Source organism: Ostrinia furnacalis, unplaced genomic scaffold (genome assembly GCF_004193835.3).
Source record: "Ostrinia furnacalis isolate ACB-3 unplaced genomic scaffold, ASM419383v2 OfSCF2502, whole genome shotgun sequence".
Lineage (NCBI taxonomy): Eukaryota > Metazoa > Arthropoda > Insecta > Lepidoptera > Crambidae > Ostrinia > Ostrinia furnacalis.
In genome coordinates this window covers 19869-42887 of record NW_021132741.1, presented here as the reverse complement: position 1 = coordinate 42887, position 23019 = coordinate 19869, and the positions used below count along the sequence as shown (strand labels likewise).

The 23019-nt window shown below is 43.5% G+C and overlaps 1 protein-coding gene across 5 annotated transcripts; it reads right to left on the bottom strand.

Moving 5' to 3' along the window:
• Nucleotides 1-673: 673 nt before the first annotated feature.
• Efa6 (Exchange factor for Arf 6) lies at nt 674-15768 on the bottom strand. Of its 5 annotated transcripts, none has more exons than XM_028308782.1 (12): nt 15663-15768; nt 12448-12692; nt 11683-11808; nt 11076-11251; nt 10373-10566; nt 9496-9694; nt 8054-8208; nt 5612-5738; nt 5133-5234; nt 4104-4248; nt 2605-2727; nt 674-1380 (listed from the first exon to the last, which is right to left on the bottom strand). In XM_028308782.1, the coding sequence occupies exons 1-12, from the start codon at nt 15727-15729 to the stop codon at nt 1252-1254; spliced, it is 1788 nt and encodes a 595-aa protein (XP_028164583.1). In that variant the 5' UTR covers nt 15730-15768; the 3' UTR covers nt 674-1251. The 5 variants fall into 5 exon arrangements, with proteins under 5 accessions (XP_028164583.1, XP_028164584.1, XP_028164585.1 ...); XM_028308783.1 differs by having other exon boundaries at nt 12451-12692; XM_028308784.1 differs by lacking the exon at nt 15663-15768 and adding an exon at nt 14969-15054.
• Nucleotides 15769-23019: the final 7251 nt, after the last annotated feature.

Sequence of the window (23019 nt, the reverse complement as noted above, 5' to 3'; positions counted from 1 at the left end):
TATGGTGACACAGAAGAGTCCGCTCTCAAAAGTCGACCACAATGTCAGATCACAGATCCGGGCCGCGTATGGTGACGCAGAAGAGTCCGCTTTCATAAGGCGAGCACACCGCGCGATCACAGGTCCGGACCTTGTATGGTGACGTAGAAGAGTCCGCTTTCAAAAGACGAGCACACCGCGCGATCACAGATCCGAACCGTGTATGGTGACGCAGAAGAGTCCACTTTCAAAAGTCGACCACAGTGTCAGATCACAGGTCCGAACCCAAGCACACCGCGATATCACAAGTCCGGGCCACGTTGTATGGTGACGCAGAAGAGTCCGCTTTCAAAAGGCGAGCACAGTGTCCGATCACAGGTCCGAGCCGTGTATGGTGACGCAGAAGAGTCCGCTTTCGAAAGGCGAGCACAGTGTCTGGTGCCGGTTGTCCGCGCGGGCGGGCCGGGGTCACAGCACGCAGGCGGCGAACACCGCCATGGCGCGTCAGGGCGGCGCGGGCGCGGGCGCGGCCGCTTTTAAAAGGTGAGCATACCGCGCGATCACAGATCGGAACCGTGTATGGTGACGCAGAAGAGTCCGCTTTTTAAAGGCGAGCACACCGCGATATCACAATATCACAAGTCCGGGCCGCGTTGTATGGTGACGCAGAAGAGTCCGCTTTCAAAAGGCGAGCACACCGCGATACCACATGTCCGGGCCGCGTTGTATGGTGACACAAAAGAGTCCGCTTTCAAAAACGACCACAGTGTCCGATCACAGGTCCGAGTCGTGTATGGTGACGCAGAAGAGTCCGCTCTCAAAAGTCGAGCACAGTGTCCGGTGCCGGTTGTCCGCGCGGGCGGGCCGGGGTCACAGCACGCAGGCGGCGAACACCGCCATGGCGCGTCAGGGCGGCGCGGGCGCGGCCGCTTTTAAAAGGTGAGCACACCGCGCGATCACAGATCGGAACCGTGTATGGTGACGCAGAAGAGTCCGCTTTTTAAAGGCGAGCACACCGCGATATCACAAGTCCGGGCCGCGTTGTATGGTGACGCAGAAGAGTCCACTTTTAAAAGGCGAGCACACCGCGCGATCATAGGTCCGGGTGACGCAAAAGAGTCCACTTTCAAAAACGACCACAGTGTCCGATCACAGATCCGAGCCTTGTATGGTGACGCAGAAGAGTCCGCTTTCGAAAGGCGAGCACAGAGTCCGGTGCCGGTTGCCGGGCCGGGGTCACAGCACGCAGGCGGCGAATACCGCCATGGCGCGTCAGGGCGGCGCGGGCGCGGGCGCGGGCGCGGCGTGCGGACGGTCGGGCAGCGCGGGCGCGGCGTCGTCGGCGCCGGCGCCTGTCGCGCGCGCTCGCATCACGTACGCGTACGTGCGGTACCTTTTTATCTGTTGACAAAGGTTGTTATGTCAGTTTTGCGTCGAGCACTAGATGGCTGCATTTCGTTAACGACCAAACTAAAGCCAGAGCCCCGATTACGGTAATTTTTAACGTCTCCAATCCAGACACGCTTCTCGATTCTGCGATACGATTGGTCGTCCAACAGCGTACGTCAGCTGTTTTGACCAATTGTATCGCAGAATCGATGAAGCGCGTCTGGATTGGAAACGTTAAAAGTTACCGTAATCGGGGCTCTGGTCCGTGAGCACGTAGAATTTTGTCCAATGACCCCAAGCTACCTATCCTTATCGCTCGCGCGTAATTATGTTGCTGTCGCGCTCACACACTCACTGCGGGCGCCCGTCGCATAGTCGCGACAGCAATATAATTACGCGCGAGCGATAAGGACGGGTAGCTTGGGGTCATTGGACAAAATTCTACGTGCTCACGGACCAGGCTTTACACATTCTGGATACAGAAGTTGCAGTGGCGAGAATGAGAGGTAAAAAATAGTTCCGAAAAGACGCGTGAATATGTGAATTTTGAATACGAAGTGATATTAAAATATATTCACATTGTTATGTACGTTTTCAGACTTTGCGTTAGATATGCTGCTAAACTTGAAACTTGTACATGATTAAGATAGCATTTGCGATCTTCTTTAATTTTTTTCTTGTGATTTTCTTCCGTTGTGACCGCTAGCTATTGCATCAAACGCGTGTCAATGCGTCGTCGAAAGTGCGCATGAGACCTAACGGTTCTCTAGCACAGCGGTTCCCGAATGGTGGTCCGCGGGACCCTGGGGTTCCGTGGAAAGGCCGCAAGGGTTCCGTAAAAAATATTATCCCACGCTTCGTGACCGACGTTGTTCGCTCGCACCGACTTGTTTACGAACAAGGGAGGGGCAGGGCGTGCGGGCGGAGTAGTACGGGGGTTCCGCTAGGAAAAGTATAATCAATTAGGGTTCCTTGGCAAAAAAAAAATGGGAAACCCTGCCCTAGCACTTATTGAGAAATCTTGTGTAATAACTGACCTAAGAGGTCGTAAGAGGCGACTTAGGGATTACACATCAAACAGAGAACGGGCAGCAGCGCTCTCTGACAAACATAAATCTTTTAAACTGCGATCTCCAACCCGCCTGCCAAGCGTGGGGATTATGGCATAACCCTCTACTATAGTGGAGGAGGCTCATAGTCCAGCAGTGGACTGTAAAGGGCTGTTGATGAACTGACCTCGTAGACCAGATAGTGGTCCTTGTCGCGCGCGTGCGGCGCGTTGTCTCGCGCGTGTCGCAACGCCGCCAGCTCCTCCTCCAGTCGAGCCGCGCGTTCTTCGTGCGACGCCACTTGCTCCCGCTGTGGGTGGAAGGAATAGATACTTTTAGACGACGTTATAAGGTCTAGTTTTGACGTTGGGCGACCGAGGGATTAGCCAAGTCGTGTTATGGAGCAAACTGCAGATGGAATTGTGGGATAATGAGGGCTATCGTTTTAGCGCTCACCAGTTAGCGCCACTGTAGAGTAAGGTCCTGTCACTTGCTATTAGCGAAGTCAGTGGCGCCACCTTGTGAGCGCTAAAGTGGTAGGAGGACTATCGCATTTGCACTCATCAAGATGGCGCCACTGTAGAGTAAGGTCCTGTCAATCGTCAGGGGTGCCAACTGTTAAGTATAAAAACGATAGCCCTCATTATGACGATTTAACGAGTGCTGTCGTATTTGCACTCACCAAAACAGTGGCACCAACTGGTGAGCTCTGAAGCGGTAAGTCTAAAATTTAAAGTCACTGGAGTAGCGTAGTGTTACTGCAGATTATGGCCGTGTCGCTTCACAATGAAAATACAGCTTTGATTGACTTTGATCATTCCGTGCGGTCAAGACAAAAACAGAAACGTGTATGGGAAAGAATGCTTAAGACGGGATTAACAAAAACGGCCATCACATTACTATCAAATAAGCACTCGCTCTGTTTTTATCATGACATGACCTCTATGTTTATTATGCAGTTGTTTATTCTTTTCTTAAAGGTTTTAAACCTTTGTTTGTCACCTGTCATCCGCTTTGCAATGGAGGGAAGTGGAACCTTAATTTCGAACTCTTCCTATGTTCTACTGATTAATTTCGTTGCGGGTCCAATGACAGTTTAACTTTCCCCCGAGACAAACTTACCTTCATTGGTTGGGTTTTTGTGGCGGTCAAGCTGTAGATCCTGGCTACACAGGAGTTGCAGTGGTGGGAACGAGAGGTGGGAATAGTCCCGTTAAAAAAGTTGTTTATTGCAGGTAATAATATAAATATTCGTACCATAGTGAGCTTGGTGTGCGTGCAGGGCAGCAGCGGGCGCTGGAACTTGCGCTGGGAGCCAATTACGCCATTGGTTGACGTGTTAGCAAGATGAAATCATCGTGGACCTTATTACCAAGACATTAGCACCATTTATGTCGGCCGTTTGGTGTAGTGGTTCAGAACGGACTACTATGCCGAGAGGTCCCCGGTTCGATTCCCGGCCGGGCAGAAATTGAAATGATGAATTTTAATTTGTGACGGGTCTGGGTGTTACTATGTATAATATGTATGTATTAAAAAAAAAAGTATATAACTAGTGTATCCGTCAAGCTAGCACCCATAACACAAGCATTAAGTTGCTTACTTTGGGGCTAGCTGGCGCTGTGTGAAATTGTCCAAAGATTTATTTATTTATTTATTTTGCAGTAGAAATGTAGCTATTCGTACCATAGTGAGCTTGGTGTGCGTGCAGGGCAGCAGCGGGCGCTGGAACTTGCGCTGGGAGCCGACGGCGCCGGCCAGCGGCGGCGCGGAGTAGGCCGCGCACACAAAGTTTATCGTCTCCACCCACGAACACAGCTCTTTCGAATCGCTGCAACAAACATGGATGGAATCCATCATCTACTCCTCACACAACGTAGGGTTCTAACCACTAGACGATCACGGCCAATCAAACGGCCACGTGCAACCTGCCCTAGGCAGCCGCAATGAGGGCTATCGTCTTAGCGCTCACCAGTTAGCGCCACTGTAGAGTAAGGTCCTGTCACTTGCTAGTAGCGAAGACAGTGGCACCAACTGGTGAGCGCTAAAGTGGTAGGAGGACTATCGCATTTGCACTCATCAAGATGGCGCCACTGTAGAGTAAGGTCCTGTCAATCGCCAGGGGTGCCAACTGTTAAGTATAAAAAGGATAGCCCTCATTCCGCGCACACCTCAGGCGATTCGGCCAGTATAACCGCGAGGTTGGTATGGCCATGGGTGGTGGTGGGTTGTCCTCATCCTCACATCATCTCCAGTACTAAAAATGCTGCACAAATAAAAAGCTTTGTTTTCGTCCGTTCTATTTCCAAATCATTATGATTTAAAGATGTGTCCCGAAGACAATAATGTGAGCCAGTGCTGAAAAGCAGCTCAAGTAACTTAGTGACCGATTATAAGAAACGCTCATTGTTCAAAGTTAAGCTTCATATAATATGTAGTGTATTGCGATACCGATAGATGGCGCTGTCTGTAGGTTGAATCGCGGTATGTAAATTTTAGACGGCCCCTACATATACTCAAATTTGGTTCGGAATAATGAGACTTGCCACTGGAATCTTGGTTTTATTCAAGTTACTATCTGTGGGCTTTTTGGGACTTGTACACTCATAATAACTGTATTAGGAAATATGTACTTGACTTAAATGGTGTTATATCCCGAGTAAAGTAATGCACGCGATATTATAGAAAAATTCGTCACCCTGTAACTGAACTTACCTCGTTTGAAACAAGTATTCCGCCTGGTCCGCAGTTTGCAATCTGAAGACGTGTTGCTTTTTTGTGTAGTCTGTCGCTTTCGTTGCTAGCGCGTGATGTATCCTACAAAATAAAGAGAAATATAGTGTTCAATACCATGTTATGAAACAACAATAGTATAAATGACAGCATCTATTTTTCTGAATAGTATTTATAGGCCCGTATCAGCACTCAAGAACAGATTCAAGCTTACTTTGAATCTTGAGTCTTAATCCTTGTAGCTTTTTTTATGTATAACAGGGCAGGTATTTGACCACAATCGCACCTGTCCTGGTGTTAAGTGGGATATTTAATTAAATTAAAAATTTGTTCCAGCAGCGTGTCTTCTATGGCTATTGTGTTTCCACGTTTGCCAATGTCACGTGAGCATAGCCATACAGCGTGTCGTGTCCTACGATTAAAATTGTTTCAATAGTCAAACCTGTCAAAGTGACATTTACCTAATGGCGTTGTGTAGGTTGTCGGACATCTGGCTGCGCCGGAAGCCGTGCTCGTCTTTGTGCAAGTACAACACGAGGTCCCGGAGTGTACAGTAGAACATCTTCCAGCCGCGTCGCCCGAATGGTGCTGAAAAGACAATTTATATTACAATTAAGTCTGTAGCCCTAACAACTTACTATCTCTCCGGTGAAAAATACCTTAGGTCCATATTAAAAATTTCGATTTAGAGTAGGCGCACACCGTTGATTTTTCGTCGGCCGATAGTTTAGTCGAGCAGTTGATCAGTATGGGAGTGCGCACACTACGCCGATTCGATTTGGCCGATTCTTCATACAAATTAAAATCGGGCACAACTATCGGCCAACTAAAAATCAACGGTGTGCGCCTACTCTTAATCTTAGTCATAGATCTGTTGTGATTGAGCTAAGTTTAAGGCGGAGGCCGCCTGCGAAACTTCGCCGCAACGCTAACGCCGAGCTCTGAGGGGTTGCGTTACTTGTCAGAAAATAACGTTGCGTTGCAACCACGCTGCGCGGGCGTAAATTATTTTTTAGCGCCCCCCATTTTTGTAGTCAAGAGTCGAGCTCAGTCGATGTCTAAGAGTCCTCCTTGTAGATGACGCTTCCCAAGCCTCTACACAACGTCCCGATTTATTTTCTGGGTCTCTTACCGCCCCCCTTTAAACCTGCAGCGCCCACAAGAGGGCGTTATCGCCCACTTTGGGAAAGACTGTCCTAGCTAGTGAATAAACGATTGAGTATCGAATAGTCTCTGAAGGTTGTCGTATGTCAACACTCACGTCATAGGGCCCTAATCTATATCGGGCGTGTGGTAAAAGCCTATTTGCCAAAAATACATGTCAACACGTGTTAAACATGTTACAAATGTACTGTTTACTGTATGTGATTTTGTTGGTGTACCTAATAAATAAAATAAAAGACGTTTATGACTCACTCTTCTTCCCGTTGGCGTCGACGCAGCACTTGCGCATGACGTATCCCTTCTTGTACTCGACGGCGCGCGACTGGTCGGGCACGTCCAGGAACGGGTGAGTCCTATGCCCGTTTTCACCATCAATCCCTGTTTTTTTAAGTGACCCCTTTGAAAACAAAATTGCTGTTATGTGTTACCATAGCGGTCACTTAAAATTGATGGTGAAAACGAGCACTGTTCTCTCGGGTATATCGCAGCATGCTGCTCACTTTTTTGCCTACCCTACTCTTCCGTCTTAATGTGCGCACTCACTCTTCTTCCCGTTGGCGTCGACGCAGCATTTGCGCATGACGTATCCCTTCTTTTACTCGACGGCGCGCGACTGGTCTACTGCCTTACTCCCGCGTGATAGAGTCATAAGTCTATCGGGCGTGTCGCGCCATTTCCGCGTGATAGCGTCTTAGTCTATTGAGCGTGTCACTTACTTTTCTTCCCGTTAGCGTCGACGCAGCACTTGCGCATGACGTATCCCTTCTTGTACTCGACGGCGGGCGACTGGTCGGGCACGTCCAGGAACGGGTGATAGAGTCCTAGTCTATCGGGCGTGTCGCGCCATGCTACTCACTCTTTCTGCCTACCCTAGACTATTTCCGCGTGATAGCGTCTTAAAGTCTATTGAGCGGGCCACGCACTCACTCTTTTTGTCGTTAGCGTCGACGCAGCACTTGCGAATGACGTATCCCTTTTTGTACTTGACGGTACGCGAATGGCCGGGCATGTGTTCCGTGACAACTTTCGCATCCTAATATTGGACGATACTATCGTGTGTGATAAAGCGCTTTATAAAAGCTTTCTTTTCAAAATTAAATGACTCTTATGACTCACTCTTCTTCCCGTTGGCGTCGACGCAGCACTTGCGCATGACGTATCCCTTCTTGTACTCGACGGCGTGCGACTGGTCTACTGCCCTATTCGCGTGTGATAGAGTCCTAGTCTATCGGGCGTGTCGCGCCATGCTACTCACTCTTTTTGCCTACCCTAGACTATTTCCGCGTGAGGCCTCAGCCTCGAATTTCGCGGGCAGCGGGGCGGCGGCGGTGGCGACGCGGGAGCGGCAGGATCTTATGCGTAAAATTAAATAGACCGGTTCTCGAAAACAGCGGCGCAGCAGCGGCGCGGGAGCGGGCAACGAGCGGGCGGCGCACTCCAGTCTAGCGGCGCTCACTTCTTCTTTTGTCCACAATAAATCAAGCGTTAAGAATAAATTTGAATCGAAATAAAATTGTCGCCGTTGTTCAGACATTTCGTTCGCGAATAAAAACAAATATCTCGACAACACAACCCCGAACACAACACTTAAAAGCCGCCGTACGCCGCTAAAGTGCCGCGCGAGCTGTCCGCTTGTTTGGTGAACGGGTCTGCGTTGGCCGCCCTGCTCCCGCGCCGCTGCCCGCTAAATTCGAGGCTGAGGCCTGATAGCATCTTAGTCTATTGAGCGTGTCACTTACTTTTCTTCCCGTTGGCGTCGACGCAGCACTTGCGCATGACGTATCCCTTCTTGTACTCGACGGCGCGCGACTGGTCGGGCACGTCCAGGAACGGGTTGCTGCCCACGGGAGCGCTGCGGCTCTCGCCTGCGGCTGCCGTTGCTGTGTCCGTGTCTCTGTGAGGAATAAGTTGGTAAGTTTATCTTTCTTTTTTTAAAACAATTGAGATAAAAGCAACCTGTGGCTCTGACAAAGTTCGTTCGTTTCAGCCAAATAACGTCCACTGCTGGACAAAGGCCTCCCCAAGGCTTTCCATAACGACCGGTCCTGCGCTGCCCGCATCCAGGTTCTTTCCGCAACCTTCACAAGACCGTCTGAATCGTCAGATCTGGGATGTTAGAATTGGACTATTTCCTTTTTCGGTGGATATCGTAAGAGGTGGCTAAGGGAGAAAAATGCGAAGATCTGGCCTTCCTAACTTGTCAGGTCAGTGTGAAGTACTTTAATAACTCTGGTAAATTAGAAAGGGCCGTTCTCTTGCAAAAAGTAGGGATAGGATAATCTTTAATTGAGTCGAGCTTGCCTGGATCTGAGGATACTTTTTTCATGAGGTATTTTAATTCACCCTTGCAAAACTATAATTTTTCAGTTTATAAATAAACCAGCCTCTAGTAAACGATCGCGAGCCTTACGAAGCAGTACTAAATTGCTTTCAAAATCATGCGGCTAGTTTAAGTAGTCATCGAGCGGCGCGACACGTCACTCGCGAGGAGTGCGGTGGGAGGAGTCGCAGTTTCAGTTGCTCGAACGCGACACAACACTCGCAGTTTGTTTTTATTTCTTTACTAGCGGACGTCCGTGACTTCGTTCGCGTGGACCTCGTTGTTTTACCCTTTAAAATCTGTTGTTAGACATCATGTTGATAGATGGCGTTTCACGGCTTCCCGGTTGAATATTTACGAACGTCAAAAACAGTAATTTGTCCAGCGCTGTAGATTTTAACCAATGACGATAGATGGCGCTTTTTAGACACGTCTTATTTATTTATTGAAATTTATTTGTCACATATCGTTATAATTTTTAAATAGCCTATATGTTAATCAGTGTTATAAACAATAATACTGTAAAGTTTCAACAAAATCTTTTCAGTAGTTTTTGAGTGAAAGAGTAACAAACATGTTAACATCCAGACATCCATATACATTTTCGCATTTATAATATTAAAGCCAGGTCCGTGAGCACGTAGAATCCCGTCCAATGACCCCAAGCTGCACATCCTTGTCGCTCGCACGTAATTATGTTGCTGTCGCGCTCACAAACTCACTGCGGGCGCGCGTCGCACAGTCGCGACAGCAATATAATTACGCGCGAGCGATAAGGATGGGTAGCTTGGGGTCATTGGACGGGATTCTACGTGCTCACGGACCAGGCTTTAGTAGGATTCAAACGACGGGTGTACTCACAGCGCCCACTGCAGCGGCTGCGCGCGTATGGCGTGGTAGAGCTGCTTGAGCGTGTCCCGCGGGAAGTTCTCGCCGTCGTTGAGCTCGGCCAGGTTGTCCACGAACTCGGCGCACGACATGCGGCGGAAGGCGCCCGCGCCGCCGCCGTGCAGGTCCGTGTTGAGCAGCATTATGGCGCACGTTAACGTGTGGACCGCGTCTGGGGGAGATGGGACGCTGATGTAAGCATGGGCTGGTTAGGTAACGTTGTTTTATTATTAGCGGCCACCGAACTCCAGATTTTATTGATCAGTGCCCCGATTGCGCAATACATTGGCGCTACTTCAAAGCAAACAAAGACGAAACAACGGATTTAATCACTTTCCAATTGTTTCGTTCGTCGTCTAGTCGCGTTGTAGTTGAAAATATTTAACGCAATCGGGGCACTGACAGTCGTAAGTTTGACCTTTGAAACTTTGGTCGTAATCTTTTAATATCGCAAGGGCAAATTAGCCTAAACTTGGTGCCTTTCCAATGAGATGGGGATCCAACTATATGATAAGGAGGGGATAAATAACAATTTAGAGTCCAAAGTTTCAGACGCCTTTAATAAGCTTCAGTAGTCATCCTCCAGCTTCGCGAGGGTTGACCTAAGAGTGGAATGTGTTAAAAAAGGTGTTTTACAGGGTTGACATTTTAGTCAGAATATGTTTATCTTCATGCCTTGTGTTGTCTCACCTTGCGAGTTGAAGGAGCCGGGGTTGCACTCGAGGTATCTCCGTGAGAAGTGGACGAGCACTCGCTCGCGCTCCTGCGTCTCCGCTGAGCGCGAAGCGAGCGAGGAAGGTGTTCACATAAGATGTGTACATGTGTGGCTTCATGCCTTGTGTTGCCTCACCTTGCGAGTTGAAGGAGCCGGGGTTGCACTCGAGGTATCGCCTGGAGAAGTGGACTAACACTCGCTCGCGCTCCTGCGTCTCTCCGCTGAGCGCGAAGCGAGCGAGGAAGGCCCGCAGAGCCGCGTCTAGGGTCGCACCGCTGAACTCGAAGTGTTTCACGTATTCCTCGGCTACTGCTCGGCTAAACTCGTTGCTGGAGAGAAGTTAAAGGTCAGTGGAATTCAGGATATAACTTCTATTGTCAATTTAATGTCAGAATGACCAAAATATGTCCGATAACGAGCTCTATTTATGTGACTTTTGATGTTAAATGACCGATCTACCGCTCTTTAATCGTACGCCGCATATAATATATTGAATCGTGCACATCAGTGAACACATGTGGATCATTTCGCGAGGGCCCGGCTTTTGAAAAGCCAGCCGGACTGGAATGTCAGATAACTACGCCATGTTTTTATTTCACTGACATTTATGGGATTTTTCTCTCTCAAGATTTCTTGTTACCGTTACATTTTCAAAGATGTGTTCGCAGAATGATTTGTGACTAACATGATTTAGTTCGTGTCTAAGTTGGTCATAACTCTTTAAAACCTTTTTTCGTCTTTTAATTTGCAGGCCACTCAATTATTTAAGTCGACATAGAACACAAGAAGTAACGAGAATATACAAAACCCTTTACAAGATTAAGCAATAGCTACTTACTTTTTACTCAAATGCCTCGACACGTCGGACTTCTTGAACCCGTCGAGGTGGTAGAGCCGCTTGGCGAGGCGCTCGGCCGAAGGTATGTCCACCGCCTTGGGGCTGTAGTGGAACGAGTGCAGCGAGTCGCCGTCCGAGCCTTCGTCCGAGCCGCCGTCCGAGCCGCTGCCTAGCTCCTGTGAAACAGATGGGGGATGAAAACAAAAGAAAGACTACTATAGGAAAACAAAAGCAGAGGATGCATGAATCCCCTAAATGACAGGCCCAACAGTACGATATTGGCCATTAGTTCTATCTTTTATTTGAACTGCCGTAATTTTAATCATCTGTCGCTCTCGCCTGTTTACTTTTAGTTCACGACGCGAAATAGGCCCACGAATTTCGTGATTTTAATAGAATTTCAACAGAATATGACAATACGATGATGGATTGAGTAAGTTCGTAAATAAATAGATTTATACACATTACATACATGTACACATTTTTGTGACAATATTATATGCCATCGTCACACGTATAATACGATAACGTCAACTACATATAACCCTTTATTGCCTCGTTTTTTATTATTAAAATTACTTTTTTTAACAAAGATGTCAATACACACCTGGTAGCCTTGATTTTCAGGCGAATTATGCCCATTTTCTTTTCCATTTTGCGCGTAGTTCGTATTATTGTTATTATTATTTACATTCTCGTTTATGTTCGCGTTTTGTTTGTCCGGTCCCTTTACCTGTATAACGACAAGTATGAATTAGATTTAATTAACTGTAAACAAAAACTAACTACATTTGCAAACTAATTGACTGTGGTGTTCAGCATAGGTATCCGAAACTTATTTACGTATGCAGGCAGTCGTGTCGATAAAAATAGTGCAAAATAAAAAAAAAGTTTACGATCTCCGTGCAATGCGTATGGCCACCTTATTAGTTTCATTAATTACAGTTTTTATGACAGTAAATACACGTTTGAACCGTAGGCGACACTGAACTCAAACAAAACGTCAAGACGTTCAAGAAGATAAATAATAAATCACTCATGACATGGCAACACTTATTTAGTAAGATCAGCTTAAATGACAATTTAGTGACCATCAATTTAAAAAGAAATTGTCGTCGAAGATATGATAAAAAAGTATTTTAGCCGACTCAAATGTCATTTCCCAGCTCTGAATAAAAAAAAACAAAGCAATACACAACCAAAAGCCGTGAACGCCATAAAAGAAAAAAAAATAGCAATCAATAAGGCTGAGTTGCACCACCTAACTTTCAGCGACACTATAACGATAACCGGTGTTTTTTGTATGGAGTGTGACAGGTTTTTGACGTTTGTCAAAGTAAGGTGGTGCAACCCAGCCTAAGTGTAGACTTACAACCTGTATGACTATCCTGTAGTCGTTGTGGTCTCCGTTGAGCGTGAGGTCGCTGCCACTTCGGTCCGTACGCGCGGGCTTGGCGCGCTTGTGGCAGGGCTCGGACACCAGGATGGTGGAGTCCGAGTCGGACGCGTCCGAGAGCTCCATGCGCGGACACTCGCGTCCGGCCTCGAACATATCGTCCTGGTCCTGGTAGTCGGGACTGGATATGTTGGACACCGCCTCTGATAAGCTCATGTCTCCTGTTAGATATTTGGACAATGTATCAAATTAAAAAAGATAGATAAACTTTATTGACACGGTAAATATGCACATTGTTTGTTATCCCTAATAAAATAAAATACATATTAAACAACAACAAAACAGCGACACAACGGGAATAAAAAATTAATTAAAACAAGAAACAATTACGAAGCCATTGCGTCAATAGGCTCAGCATTTATCTTGAAGCTGGTCTTCCGCGGGCGCCCTGGCTGTTAAATACTGTCTTATGAAGTTGCAAAAAGCGCACGTTTGTAAAAAAAATGCGTTGTTATCACTCCCAACTAGTTACAGCTAGGCGATTTTTCTATAGTTCTTTACCATTCCAAAGCTCTTTCTCTAAAATGTTGTGACCTGGTGTGCCTGTTTGACCAGAGGAGGTCTCGTTCTAGTTAGGGTTAGTAGGATATCATATTGTGTAAAGCCTGGTCCGTGAGCACACTCACTGCCGGCACCCGTTGCACAGTCGCTACAGCAACATAATTACGCGCTAGCGATAGGGATGGGTAGCTTGGGGTCATTGGACGGGATTCTACGTGCTCACTACGGACCAGGCTTTAGTAAAAATGTATTGTTACCCTTTAAACAACTAAGGCGTGATCTGCGAATCTTTTGTGATTAGGGGACATCCGCGAATCACAGAGATAATATGATTAAAATTGTATCGATAAAATTTTACTATCGCATAGTATTCATACAGATTACAACAGTGTTTATCACTTAACAATTACATTCTTAATATAAATTATTTGTAAATACACGATTACTCGATAATATAATAATGTTTAAATGAATGGAAATGGCTGCTAATCAATGCCATGGTGATTTAATATTCATTACCAAATAAAGTCCCAATGTTTTGATGCGTGCTCTGTACATTTATCAGTGCATCGTAATGTCAGATTTCTTCAATAGATTTCAAGAGCATTACGTGTCAAGTATAAGGTTTGATTCCTCTTGCACGTTTGCTTTAATGAGTCATCTGCACATGCATCATGACAGATTTCTTCAATAGATTTTAATCTTTACGTGTCAAGTTAAAAGGTTTGTTTTATCATGCACGTAACATTGAGTAGGAGATTACTTCAAGAGATTTTAAAGCATCTTAAGTAATAAGGTTTATTGTTGTTGACGTTGTTGTGCACATACCATTAACCCGGCGCCAATGACGTGAAAATAATTGCAAAGACGATGACCCCGGGTCATATTGACCCATATTTCATCGATGATTTTTCAGGAAATTGAACAAGTAATCTTAATTTTAATTACTGTCTATAAATATAGGGTTATTTACTGAGCTAATAAAACAAAAATAAAACGAATACATTAATAAATATTTTTTTTATTATTTTTTAAACAAAACATGAAAAAAACATGTATAGAAACACAATGAGTCTATATTTTTTTGTTTTTGGTAAAGATTTTTAGTATTATAAGGAATCAACAATGTTATATAGTGAAAAAGAGATAAAATCAACTTCTTGTATGCTGATACAATGAGATCAGTCTTCTGCTTCATCATACAAAGCCATGGAACTGCTGCAACTTGTGCAGTATGTAATCAAATGGTCTAGGCATGTAAATTTGTCATGACGCACTTTCCGGCGTCGTACTAATGCAAGGTCGAGATTATTCGAAAACTGAATCCACATCACTTGCGTATTTTTCACATTCGTTGCCATTTCTAAGTTCTGGCTATTACAGCCTGAAATTCTTCACTCTCGGAATCCGACTCTTCTAGCAACGCTACATTCTTGCTAGGTCATTTAACATCTTAACTAAAACTTAAAAAAAGAACACCATAAACTAGCACTAAACACAAAAAAGTGAATAAAAGTAAGCTACAAAATCACTGCGCCACCGATGACGCCGGGTAAAAATGACCCGTTTTAATTTGAGGCCTGTGTATCTCGCTACGCAAGCGGAGTCACACTGATCTAACTAACGAAATGGACTTAGGGAGGTTGTATCTCCAGCTATACGAACGCTCGAACCACAAAATATACGCAAAAAAAAATTATGAACGTTTGAAAATGCCTTGGGTCAATATGACCCAGCGTCATTGACGCCGGGTTAAGCGATGAACAGATTTTAAGCTTTACGTGTCAAGTAATAAGATTTGTTGTCGTTCACGTATCATTAAGCTCTACGTATCAAGTAATAAGGTTTGTTTTGTGCACGCACCATTGAACAGCCGACACATTTCTTCAACAGACTAAGCTTTACGTGTCAAGTGACAAGGTTTGTTTTCCCTTACCATTGAGCGGGCGGTGGTGCTGGTGTTGAAGGAGCGATGCGCGACGACATCACCACCGACGAGAGATTTTAATCTCTAAGCCTCAAGTAATAAGGTATGTTTTCCCTTACCATTGAGCGGGCGGTGGTGCTGGTGTTGCGGAAGCGATACGCGACGATATCACCGACGAGAGACTAATGTCTATGCCTCAAGTAATAAGGTTTGTTTTGTGCACGCACCATTGAAGAACTGCACTTTTCTTCAAACGATTTGAATCTTTACGCATCAAGTAATAAAGTTTGTTTTTCCTTACCATTGAGCGGGCGGTGGTGCTGGTGTTGAAGGAGCGATGCGCGACGACATCACCACCGACGAGAGATTTTAATGTCTACGCCTCATCATCATCAACAGCCCTATACAGTCCACTGCTGGACTATGAGCCTCCTCCACTATGGTGGAGGGTTTTGCCATAATCCCCACGCTTGGCAAACGGGTTGGATATCGCAGTTTAAAAAAATGATGTTTTTCAGAGAGCGCAGCCGCCCGTTCTCTGTTTGATGTGTAGTCCCTAAGTCGCCTTTTACGACACCCGCAGGAAGAGTAGGGGTTGGTGACAAATGTATTCTACTCTGCCGTCACCACACGGCTTATATTCACATTTCTTCAAACGATTTTAATCTTTGCGTGTCAAGTAATAAGGTTCGTTTTCCCTTACCATTGAGCGGGCGGTGGTGCTGGTGGGGGTGCGGCGCGCGGTGCGGCGGCGTGGCGCGCGACGACATCACCGACGACGACACCGACGTCGGCGACGCGGGGGACGACGACCTGGCGACGACAGAGGTATACACATCATCATCGTCGGCCGTTTGGTGTAGTGGCACAGAATAATAATAAGTACTACGTACAGAAGTTTTACTTCGCGAAGGTATTTAAAAAAAATTATGCTCAATGTCATTAACAATATGGTGTAATTTAGCCTGTCTCAAGAGTCAAGCACCATTTTGTTGACAAACGTCAGTGATCGGTGCTGCGCCGAAGCTATAGGGCTGACTTCGATAAAATGATGTGACGTGAGGTGCCAAACTGCGGAAAATGGCAGAGGAAATACATGATTTAGCATGAATTATCATGAATTATATTAACTACTTATTTACCTCTCAGTGTCTTGAGGCAACTTAAAAAAGCACATTCTGTGTTTTTATTATTATTTACGGCCGAATACTGAAACACTACTCAAATCTGTCACTCAGCTGACGGGCTCCTAAATTTAAGTATCCTTCAATTTTAAATGGTATTCTCAAACGCTACTCAACGGATTTGAAGCCGTGATCAGCTAAGCAGCTCTCAAATGTTTACATAATGGCAACATTTACCAAAAAAAGTATGTTTTCATTTACACAAATGATAACTTTANAACCCCGGCTCCTTCAACTCGCAAGGTGAGACAACACAAGGCATGAAGCTAAACATTGCGCACCTTATGTGAACACCTTCCTAGCTCGCTTCGCGCTCAGCGGAGAGACGCAGGAGCGCGAGNCTCCCTTATGTATTTTCCAATTTCCAATTTTTTTTAAGTACATATTTTAAACGGTCGGTTTTTGATGCAATTCACAAACAAAATTGCATATTGCGTTTTAATAGTAACAAACGCGACTTAATTAAGCTTCGGGGGCTTCGTTTAGGGGTTGAACGTCCCCAATATTCACTAAAATCTACATAATTACTGTACACACATCAGACTTTAAAGTTTTGTTGCAAAATAGCGTCTATTGCAACTGCATATGATGAGCCAGTGTATGGATATCTCGATGTGCCGTTGTATAGGTCTATTCGCCCCTGCGTCCGGCGCGGTGCGTGTCCATCCGCCTCATAGCTTTCAAATATCAGGTTTTTGATTTAATGTATTGGCAGTAAGGGAGGTCGCAGACGAGGCGTTTAAACGCAGCGTTTTAATACGGCGTGAGTGACGCTTGACCATCGAGTTTCTTGATCAGTATTAAAGACCCAGGAATTACAATTCCAAACATACACTGGTATCTACAGGGTGGAAACGATAAGTGATCTCACTCGATTATTTCTAAACTATACAAGATATCAAAAAACTAGTTACTGATCCTGAAAGTGCTTCATGAGCCCCAAAAATGTGTCTGTAGAAGAATCCAGAGTCACTTCTTCAAAAAATAGGTAGTTAAGCTTGAGCCAACTTTTATGGCTATAAAACTGTTAAGTTAGGATTAATCGCTATCCATCTATTAAAGAGGACACGTGAGAGCTTTGACTATGTCATGCACTGGACTGTCCAACAGAATAGCTTCTTCAGTTTCAGTTGTTCTTTTTGGTTATTTGTTTCTATACACAGTTGCCATGTCGATAACATGGAAATTAATATTACAATACCAATGCCGCTCTTATTCATTAATTAGCTTTGATATCCACTTAACATATTATCGTTTATTTTCAACTATGTTTTATAATATTGATGTGGGTAAAAAGCTGGAGTTTGAACTAGTCCATCATCTATCTTATCAATACTCGACACGTACCCAAAAATGCCTTTACACGTTCCTTCCTTATAAGCCTACACAATAAGAATAACGCGTACATAACACACAATACTATACGTATACCACAACACATTGTTCGCTGAGTGGTGTCACCTGATATTCAGTATCTAACACCCGTATTCCCAAAGGCACAGACGCCCAGGGTCCCAAAAACCTATTCATAGACAATACTTGAGTGGCGGAGTGACACACATGAACCAATCACAGAGCTCTATTCAAAGCTGTGCGTTCGACTTCGTATAACGTTGCTGCGTCAAATAAGCAAGCATCGTTTGTGAATACGGGTAATGCCCGAGATCAGACAACAAAAACCGAACTAATTATAGTATTTTTGTAAGGGCGTCCCAATTAGAGTTGCTCAGCAACGGTATACGGGGAAAAGATTATCTTGGAAGGATGGAGATTTTTGGAGGGGGGTTCGTCCCACACTTCCTTGGAGAACCCGGTTGCTGTGTGTTGTTTCCGGGCAGAAAATGAGGACGCTCCAAATTAAAGTATGAAATATATTGTCCAATTAGTAATATTAATCATAATTGGTGTGAACCAATTTTATGGTCAATGCTCTAATTAATCAGAACTTGTGAGCAGCAGCAGTATATGTACGAATTTTCTTCGTAGTCATCGTCATCATTCAGTCCTACAGTCCCTTCAATCTCCAGTGCAAGAACGCGACTACAAAGTTGGTGTAACACTGTTAGCTGCTTAAATTTTGAACAACATGTAGACACACGCCTACCTATCCACTTATGAACATTATCTTACGTAGGAGTATATTGATAGATAGGTTCGCTAAAAGTACGTATATTTTCGCAGCGATGCAATGATGTGCTACTGGCTTCAAAATAAGAAGAAAAGTCTGTCTGGTAAAGTCAGAGGTTCTACAACTTAATAAAATGTCAGGGCGGGCGGGCGGCGGCTGTGCTTCCGGTTGTAGATTCAATTTCCTTTGCCATTTGCAGGCAGACGTAGGCAATATAGTTTAGATAACTTTGTCACTCGGCGGCGAAGATTTATATTGCTCTGGAAAAACTTCCGGCGTATGCTTATTTTCTGCTATAAAGTGTCTGGGCTTCTGAGATTTGAGTAAATGTTGTTACAGTCTCATATTATTTGGTACGGCTTAATTTTACGGTTATTCTGATGTTTTATCGACCGTACTAATGATTGTGACGCCTTAGTCCTAATCAAATTAATAGACTGGAGTGTAAAAATCATAGGAATTTAAAAATCATTACTATGTGTACAAAGGGCGTAGTGTGAGTTTACATCGTTTAGTGAGCGCGTAAAAAATGACATTAAATATAATAAGACGGATTGTACAGCGCCCCTAGCGAAAACGTCGAAGAACAAAAGTCTTGATACATTTTTTTAACGTGCTCACTAGTGAGGACGTTTTATGTAAACTCACACTCATCCTACAGGTCTGTCTAATGACGGCCTAGTACAATTGTAAAGGGTCGCAAAGATACGACTTCTATTTCTTTTTTGTGTTTTTTACGACTGTCACTTTTTTCTCTTCTCTTCTTTTTAATTTGATTTATTAAACAATATAATTTTTTATTTCTCACCATAAAGCCCTTCGAATAATAGCTTTCGTAGTGTCGGTGACGTATTTCGTTCTAACTGACAACTGGTGGGCAGCATAGTTCTTAGGTGGAGGCCACATAACGGAAAACAGAGTGGGACGTCCACCCACAAGATGAACCGACGACGCTGAATGCCTGCCCACCAATCAATAATGGAAAATCACACCAGTCAATAATGGAAAATATTGAGGGAAGCCTTTGTTCAGCAGTGGCTGAAAATTAAGAAAATTAAATGATGAAACTAAGTATAACGGAGTATTAAAACCCCCAACAGTATTATTTAAACATTTTTAAGAAGATATTTTTTCCTTCTTATTTCGTAAAAAGGGATCTAAAAATGTTTTTGTCGTTACCACAGCCATTGCTAATACTTTTTGTTGGTTTTGTTACTTTCGTGTTATCCAACTTAAAGGTAGCAATTACACAACCTGTTGCGTTACTCCCGCGTGCTCCCGCAGTCTCACGGCAATTTGGCTTCAACTTACGGACAAAGTTATTTTGGGATTCAAAACCGTGTACGAAGTTACAAAATACAACAAACAAAACTAGGAAGTTTAATTTTGGAATTTCATATTCCACTTGAAATACCTATTTCTATTTTGGGAATTCATCCAAATGAAATGAAATGGGTAGGTACGGACTGTACGGACAAGGTTCGTGTAATAATAAGGTGACCGCCATGTGGGATGTTGACTCCACGATCATTGTCCCGATAGTTGTCTCGGCAAACGGGATAATAGCGAAGAGCTTCGACCAACATCTAAAGAAGCTCTCGCTAGATGGTTGGCTCAAGGGTCAGATACAAAAGGCGGTGATCCTCAGCACGGCACGCATTGTCCGGAGGTTCCTCAGCCTGTGACCCTGACCACCGGTAGCTTGGGCCCTGCTCCGCTGCCAGCGGATAAACTAGTTTTAAGTTTTTTTTTATAATGTATTTTTATTTTTATTTTTGAAAATTTACATTTTAAAAAAATATTTAGAATTAAGAAAGAAAAGTGAATAAAGAGATAGTAATAATAAATTATTACGTACGTACGTAAGTTTTTGATGTCTAACTCAGTGAGGAGTACTGAAAGAGTGGACCTTTTGCTTTAGATTAGAATAAGATTGCGGCTTGAATAATCTGATTCAAGCTTTTTCGAATGCATCCATTTATCTCACACTTCACACCCTAAAAAGTTGTACCAAGTGTAAATGTTTTAGATAAATAGTAGTAGGTACCATCGTTGAAAATTGTGTTTTTTAAACCTTAAATGGAGTAAAATGAGCATAATAAACTTAGGTCACTAAAAGTTCCAACATGATGAACCAAAAACGCGTCATTTGCGTGCACCCTAAAGTGTAAACAAACCGGGCATATGCATCATATTGTTAGTGTGTACCGTGACCAGTTTTTGATCCTATGAGAGGGCAAGGTTAGGGTTACCATCATTCGTTTATCAGGAATACAGACTAAAAATGGTTATAATATTCTTTGACTTATCATAAAAGACGTAGCGTAGCTCGCAGAATCGCTGAACTAAGTAGCAGTGGACGAGGCACTAAGCTCGTAGAACTGATGGTTGGGGCAGGAAAATATCTAGTGTACATAAACTGGCGGAAGGCGCATAGGCGCCTGCTTAGAGTTGTCCTGTGGTAATAATAAGGTGGGTCCGCACAGCGGATTAACTGAGCATAGGTGGAACTCGGGTTAAGGTTCGCTACACCGGCAACTCCCCTATGCTCAGAAAGAAAGAAGGACACTGGTGGATTTTTAGTGGGTAGGCCCCTCCCGTCTGGAGGGGAGAGCCCCACATAACCCGTCGCCTGACCACAGCGGCGGGTATGCAGCTCAATGCATTTTTACCACCTAAAAAAAAAAAAGAAAAAAAAAGGAAAATATCTAGTGGGCGATCACGAACTGGAAATCGTAGTGTGGGCAGGCGTCCTACTCGTTGTGTAGGTTGCCCGACGATCTGGTAAAAAGGTTGTAGGACGCACCTGGATGCGGACAGCGAAGGAAAACTTTTGTGGAAATCCGAGGGAAGGCCTTTGTCCAGGCAGTAGACGTAGTTGAAACGAATTAAATTACTGTCTTACACCATTTCTCATCTGTTGTCCCAAGGTGATTTTAAAAAGCTCGTCTGAAGGAATGCAAAACTGAAATGGAAAACATTATTTGCTTTCAATATAACATTTTCAAACGGCTTGACAAAAATAAAGTCAATTTAAATGAACGTTCAGCAAATTTTTTCAAAGAATATGTAGAAAATATTAGAATTGGTGGAACAGCTGTGGTTTGAGTTCTCATCAATCCTCAGGGAGTTGAAGCATAGTACAGGTTTTGATGAATTGGCAGATTCCTCTTACGTTAAAGATGAGTTATACGATCAAGTTGAAGTACTGTACAGTGTACACGTGGTTCAAATGCGAGTTGAAAACAAGTTTATTGAAGTTTAGTTTAGTTTTCATTATTTGCTTTCAATAGGACATTTTCAAACAGCTTGACAAAAATTAAGTCAATTTCAATTATCGTTCAGCAAATCTTTCCAAATAATATGTAGAAAATACTAGAATTGGTGGAACAGCTGTGATTAGACTTCTCATCAGGCCTCAGGAAGTTGAAGTATAGTACAGGTTTTGATGAATTGGCAGATTCCTCATACGTTTATTGAAGTTTACTTCCAACTTGAATCCCTGTCAAGATGGTGCTCCCCAAGTTGTTCTAGGAAAACCTGTCATCTTACCTTGTCCAAAATTATAATCCCATCGTTTACTGGCCAATATTCCGAATGGCCTACATTTTTTATTTATTTAGTTCGTTGGTGCTATTTAATGATGATTTAACAAAAGTTCAGAAGTTTCATTATTTAAAGAGTCATCATAAAGGGGAAGCAGAACAGCTTATGAAGCACATATTTTTAGCAGAAGGTAACTATGACAGGTGATGGGAATTTTATATGTTTATTTATGAGCGATATAATAATAAAAAATTCTAAATTAAATGTCTGGTATCTTGATGACGCTACCCTTAGAAGGCAAAACAGATATTGTTTACAATGATCTTGTTAGGATCATGACCAACTTTTAAAAGATTGAACTTGATCTTAATTATTCTAAATGTGCAATTTTTATTTATATAATTAGATAAATTTAATTATCTGGCCCCCAACATTAAAGTTCTAAGTTTTGACTCACTTTGCCTTATTATTGCTCCTCTTAAGACAGCATTAAACCTTGTTTGGACAAAATAATTAACCAATTTTAAAATATGCTATCCATCTGGACTGGAAAATTTAAGTTCTCATTTATTGCTTTCACTATTTTGAAATAATTATTGCCTATCCATTCCTATTTGGATGATGGGCATATTGGGCGTTAAACCAACAGAAACAAAAAGTATACTAAATTAAAGCTTAATACTAGTACTTCATTTCATAGTATGACAACAACCCTGAAATACGCGGGGATACGGAGATAGAGGTCGTTGAATATGCAAAGTTTCCATAGTATTTCACATCACATTAGGGTAATAAAAATAGTATTAGGTCAATTACATTGCTTTTATCGATCATATTGAGAGTATTTTATCATATCTTACTATCGATTCTATCGATTTAGTAAGTATGTATACCGAATAAATCATAATCGATTATTATTCGATTGCAATAATCGATTATATTGCTGAAAATAAGGAATTGAATTAACAATCAAATGATAGTAATGATGGTAATCAATAAAATCGATTAATCGAATTGTTAATCGATAAGTCGTTTTTTGGCAATTCGATCAATAATCGATCCGTGATCGATTATGCGACAACACAACAACTTAACTGGTAGAAATCCCATTGAAACATGACTGTGTTCATGTCATTTCTCTAAATGGTACCTACCTAGATTATGGTCCTACGCTTATAATGAAGAACATGGTTTAAATAAAC

Excerpts from the sequence above, each read along its gene's own strand:
- Efa6 (XM_028308782.1), bottom strand. The coding sequence starts at position 15,729 with ATGTCGTCGCGCGCCACGCCGCCGCACCGCGCGCCGCACCCCCACCAG. Across the intron at positions 11,809-12,447 it reads ACAGGATAGTCATACAGGTT|GTAAAGGGACCGGACAAACA; the intron begins GTAAGTCTACAC and ends GTCGTTATACAG. Across the intron at positions 10,567-11,075 it reads TCGAGGCATTTGAGTAAAAA|CAACGAGTTTAGCCGAGCAG; the intron begins GTAAGTAGCTAT and ends ACTTCTCTCCAG.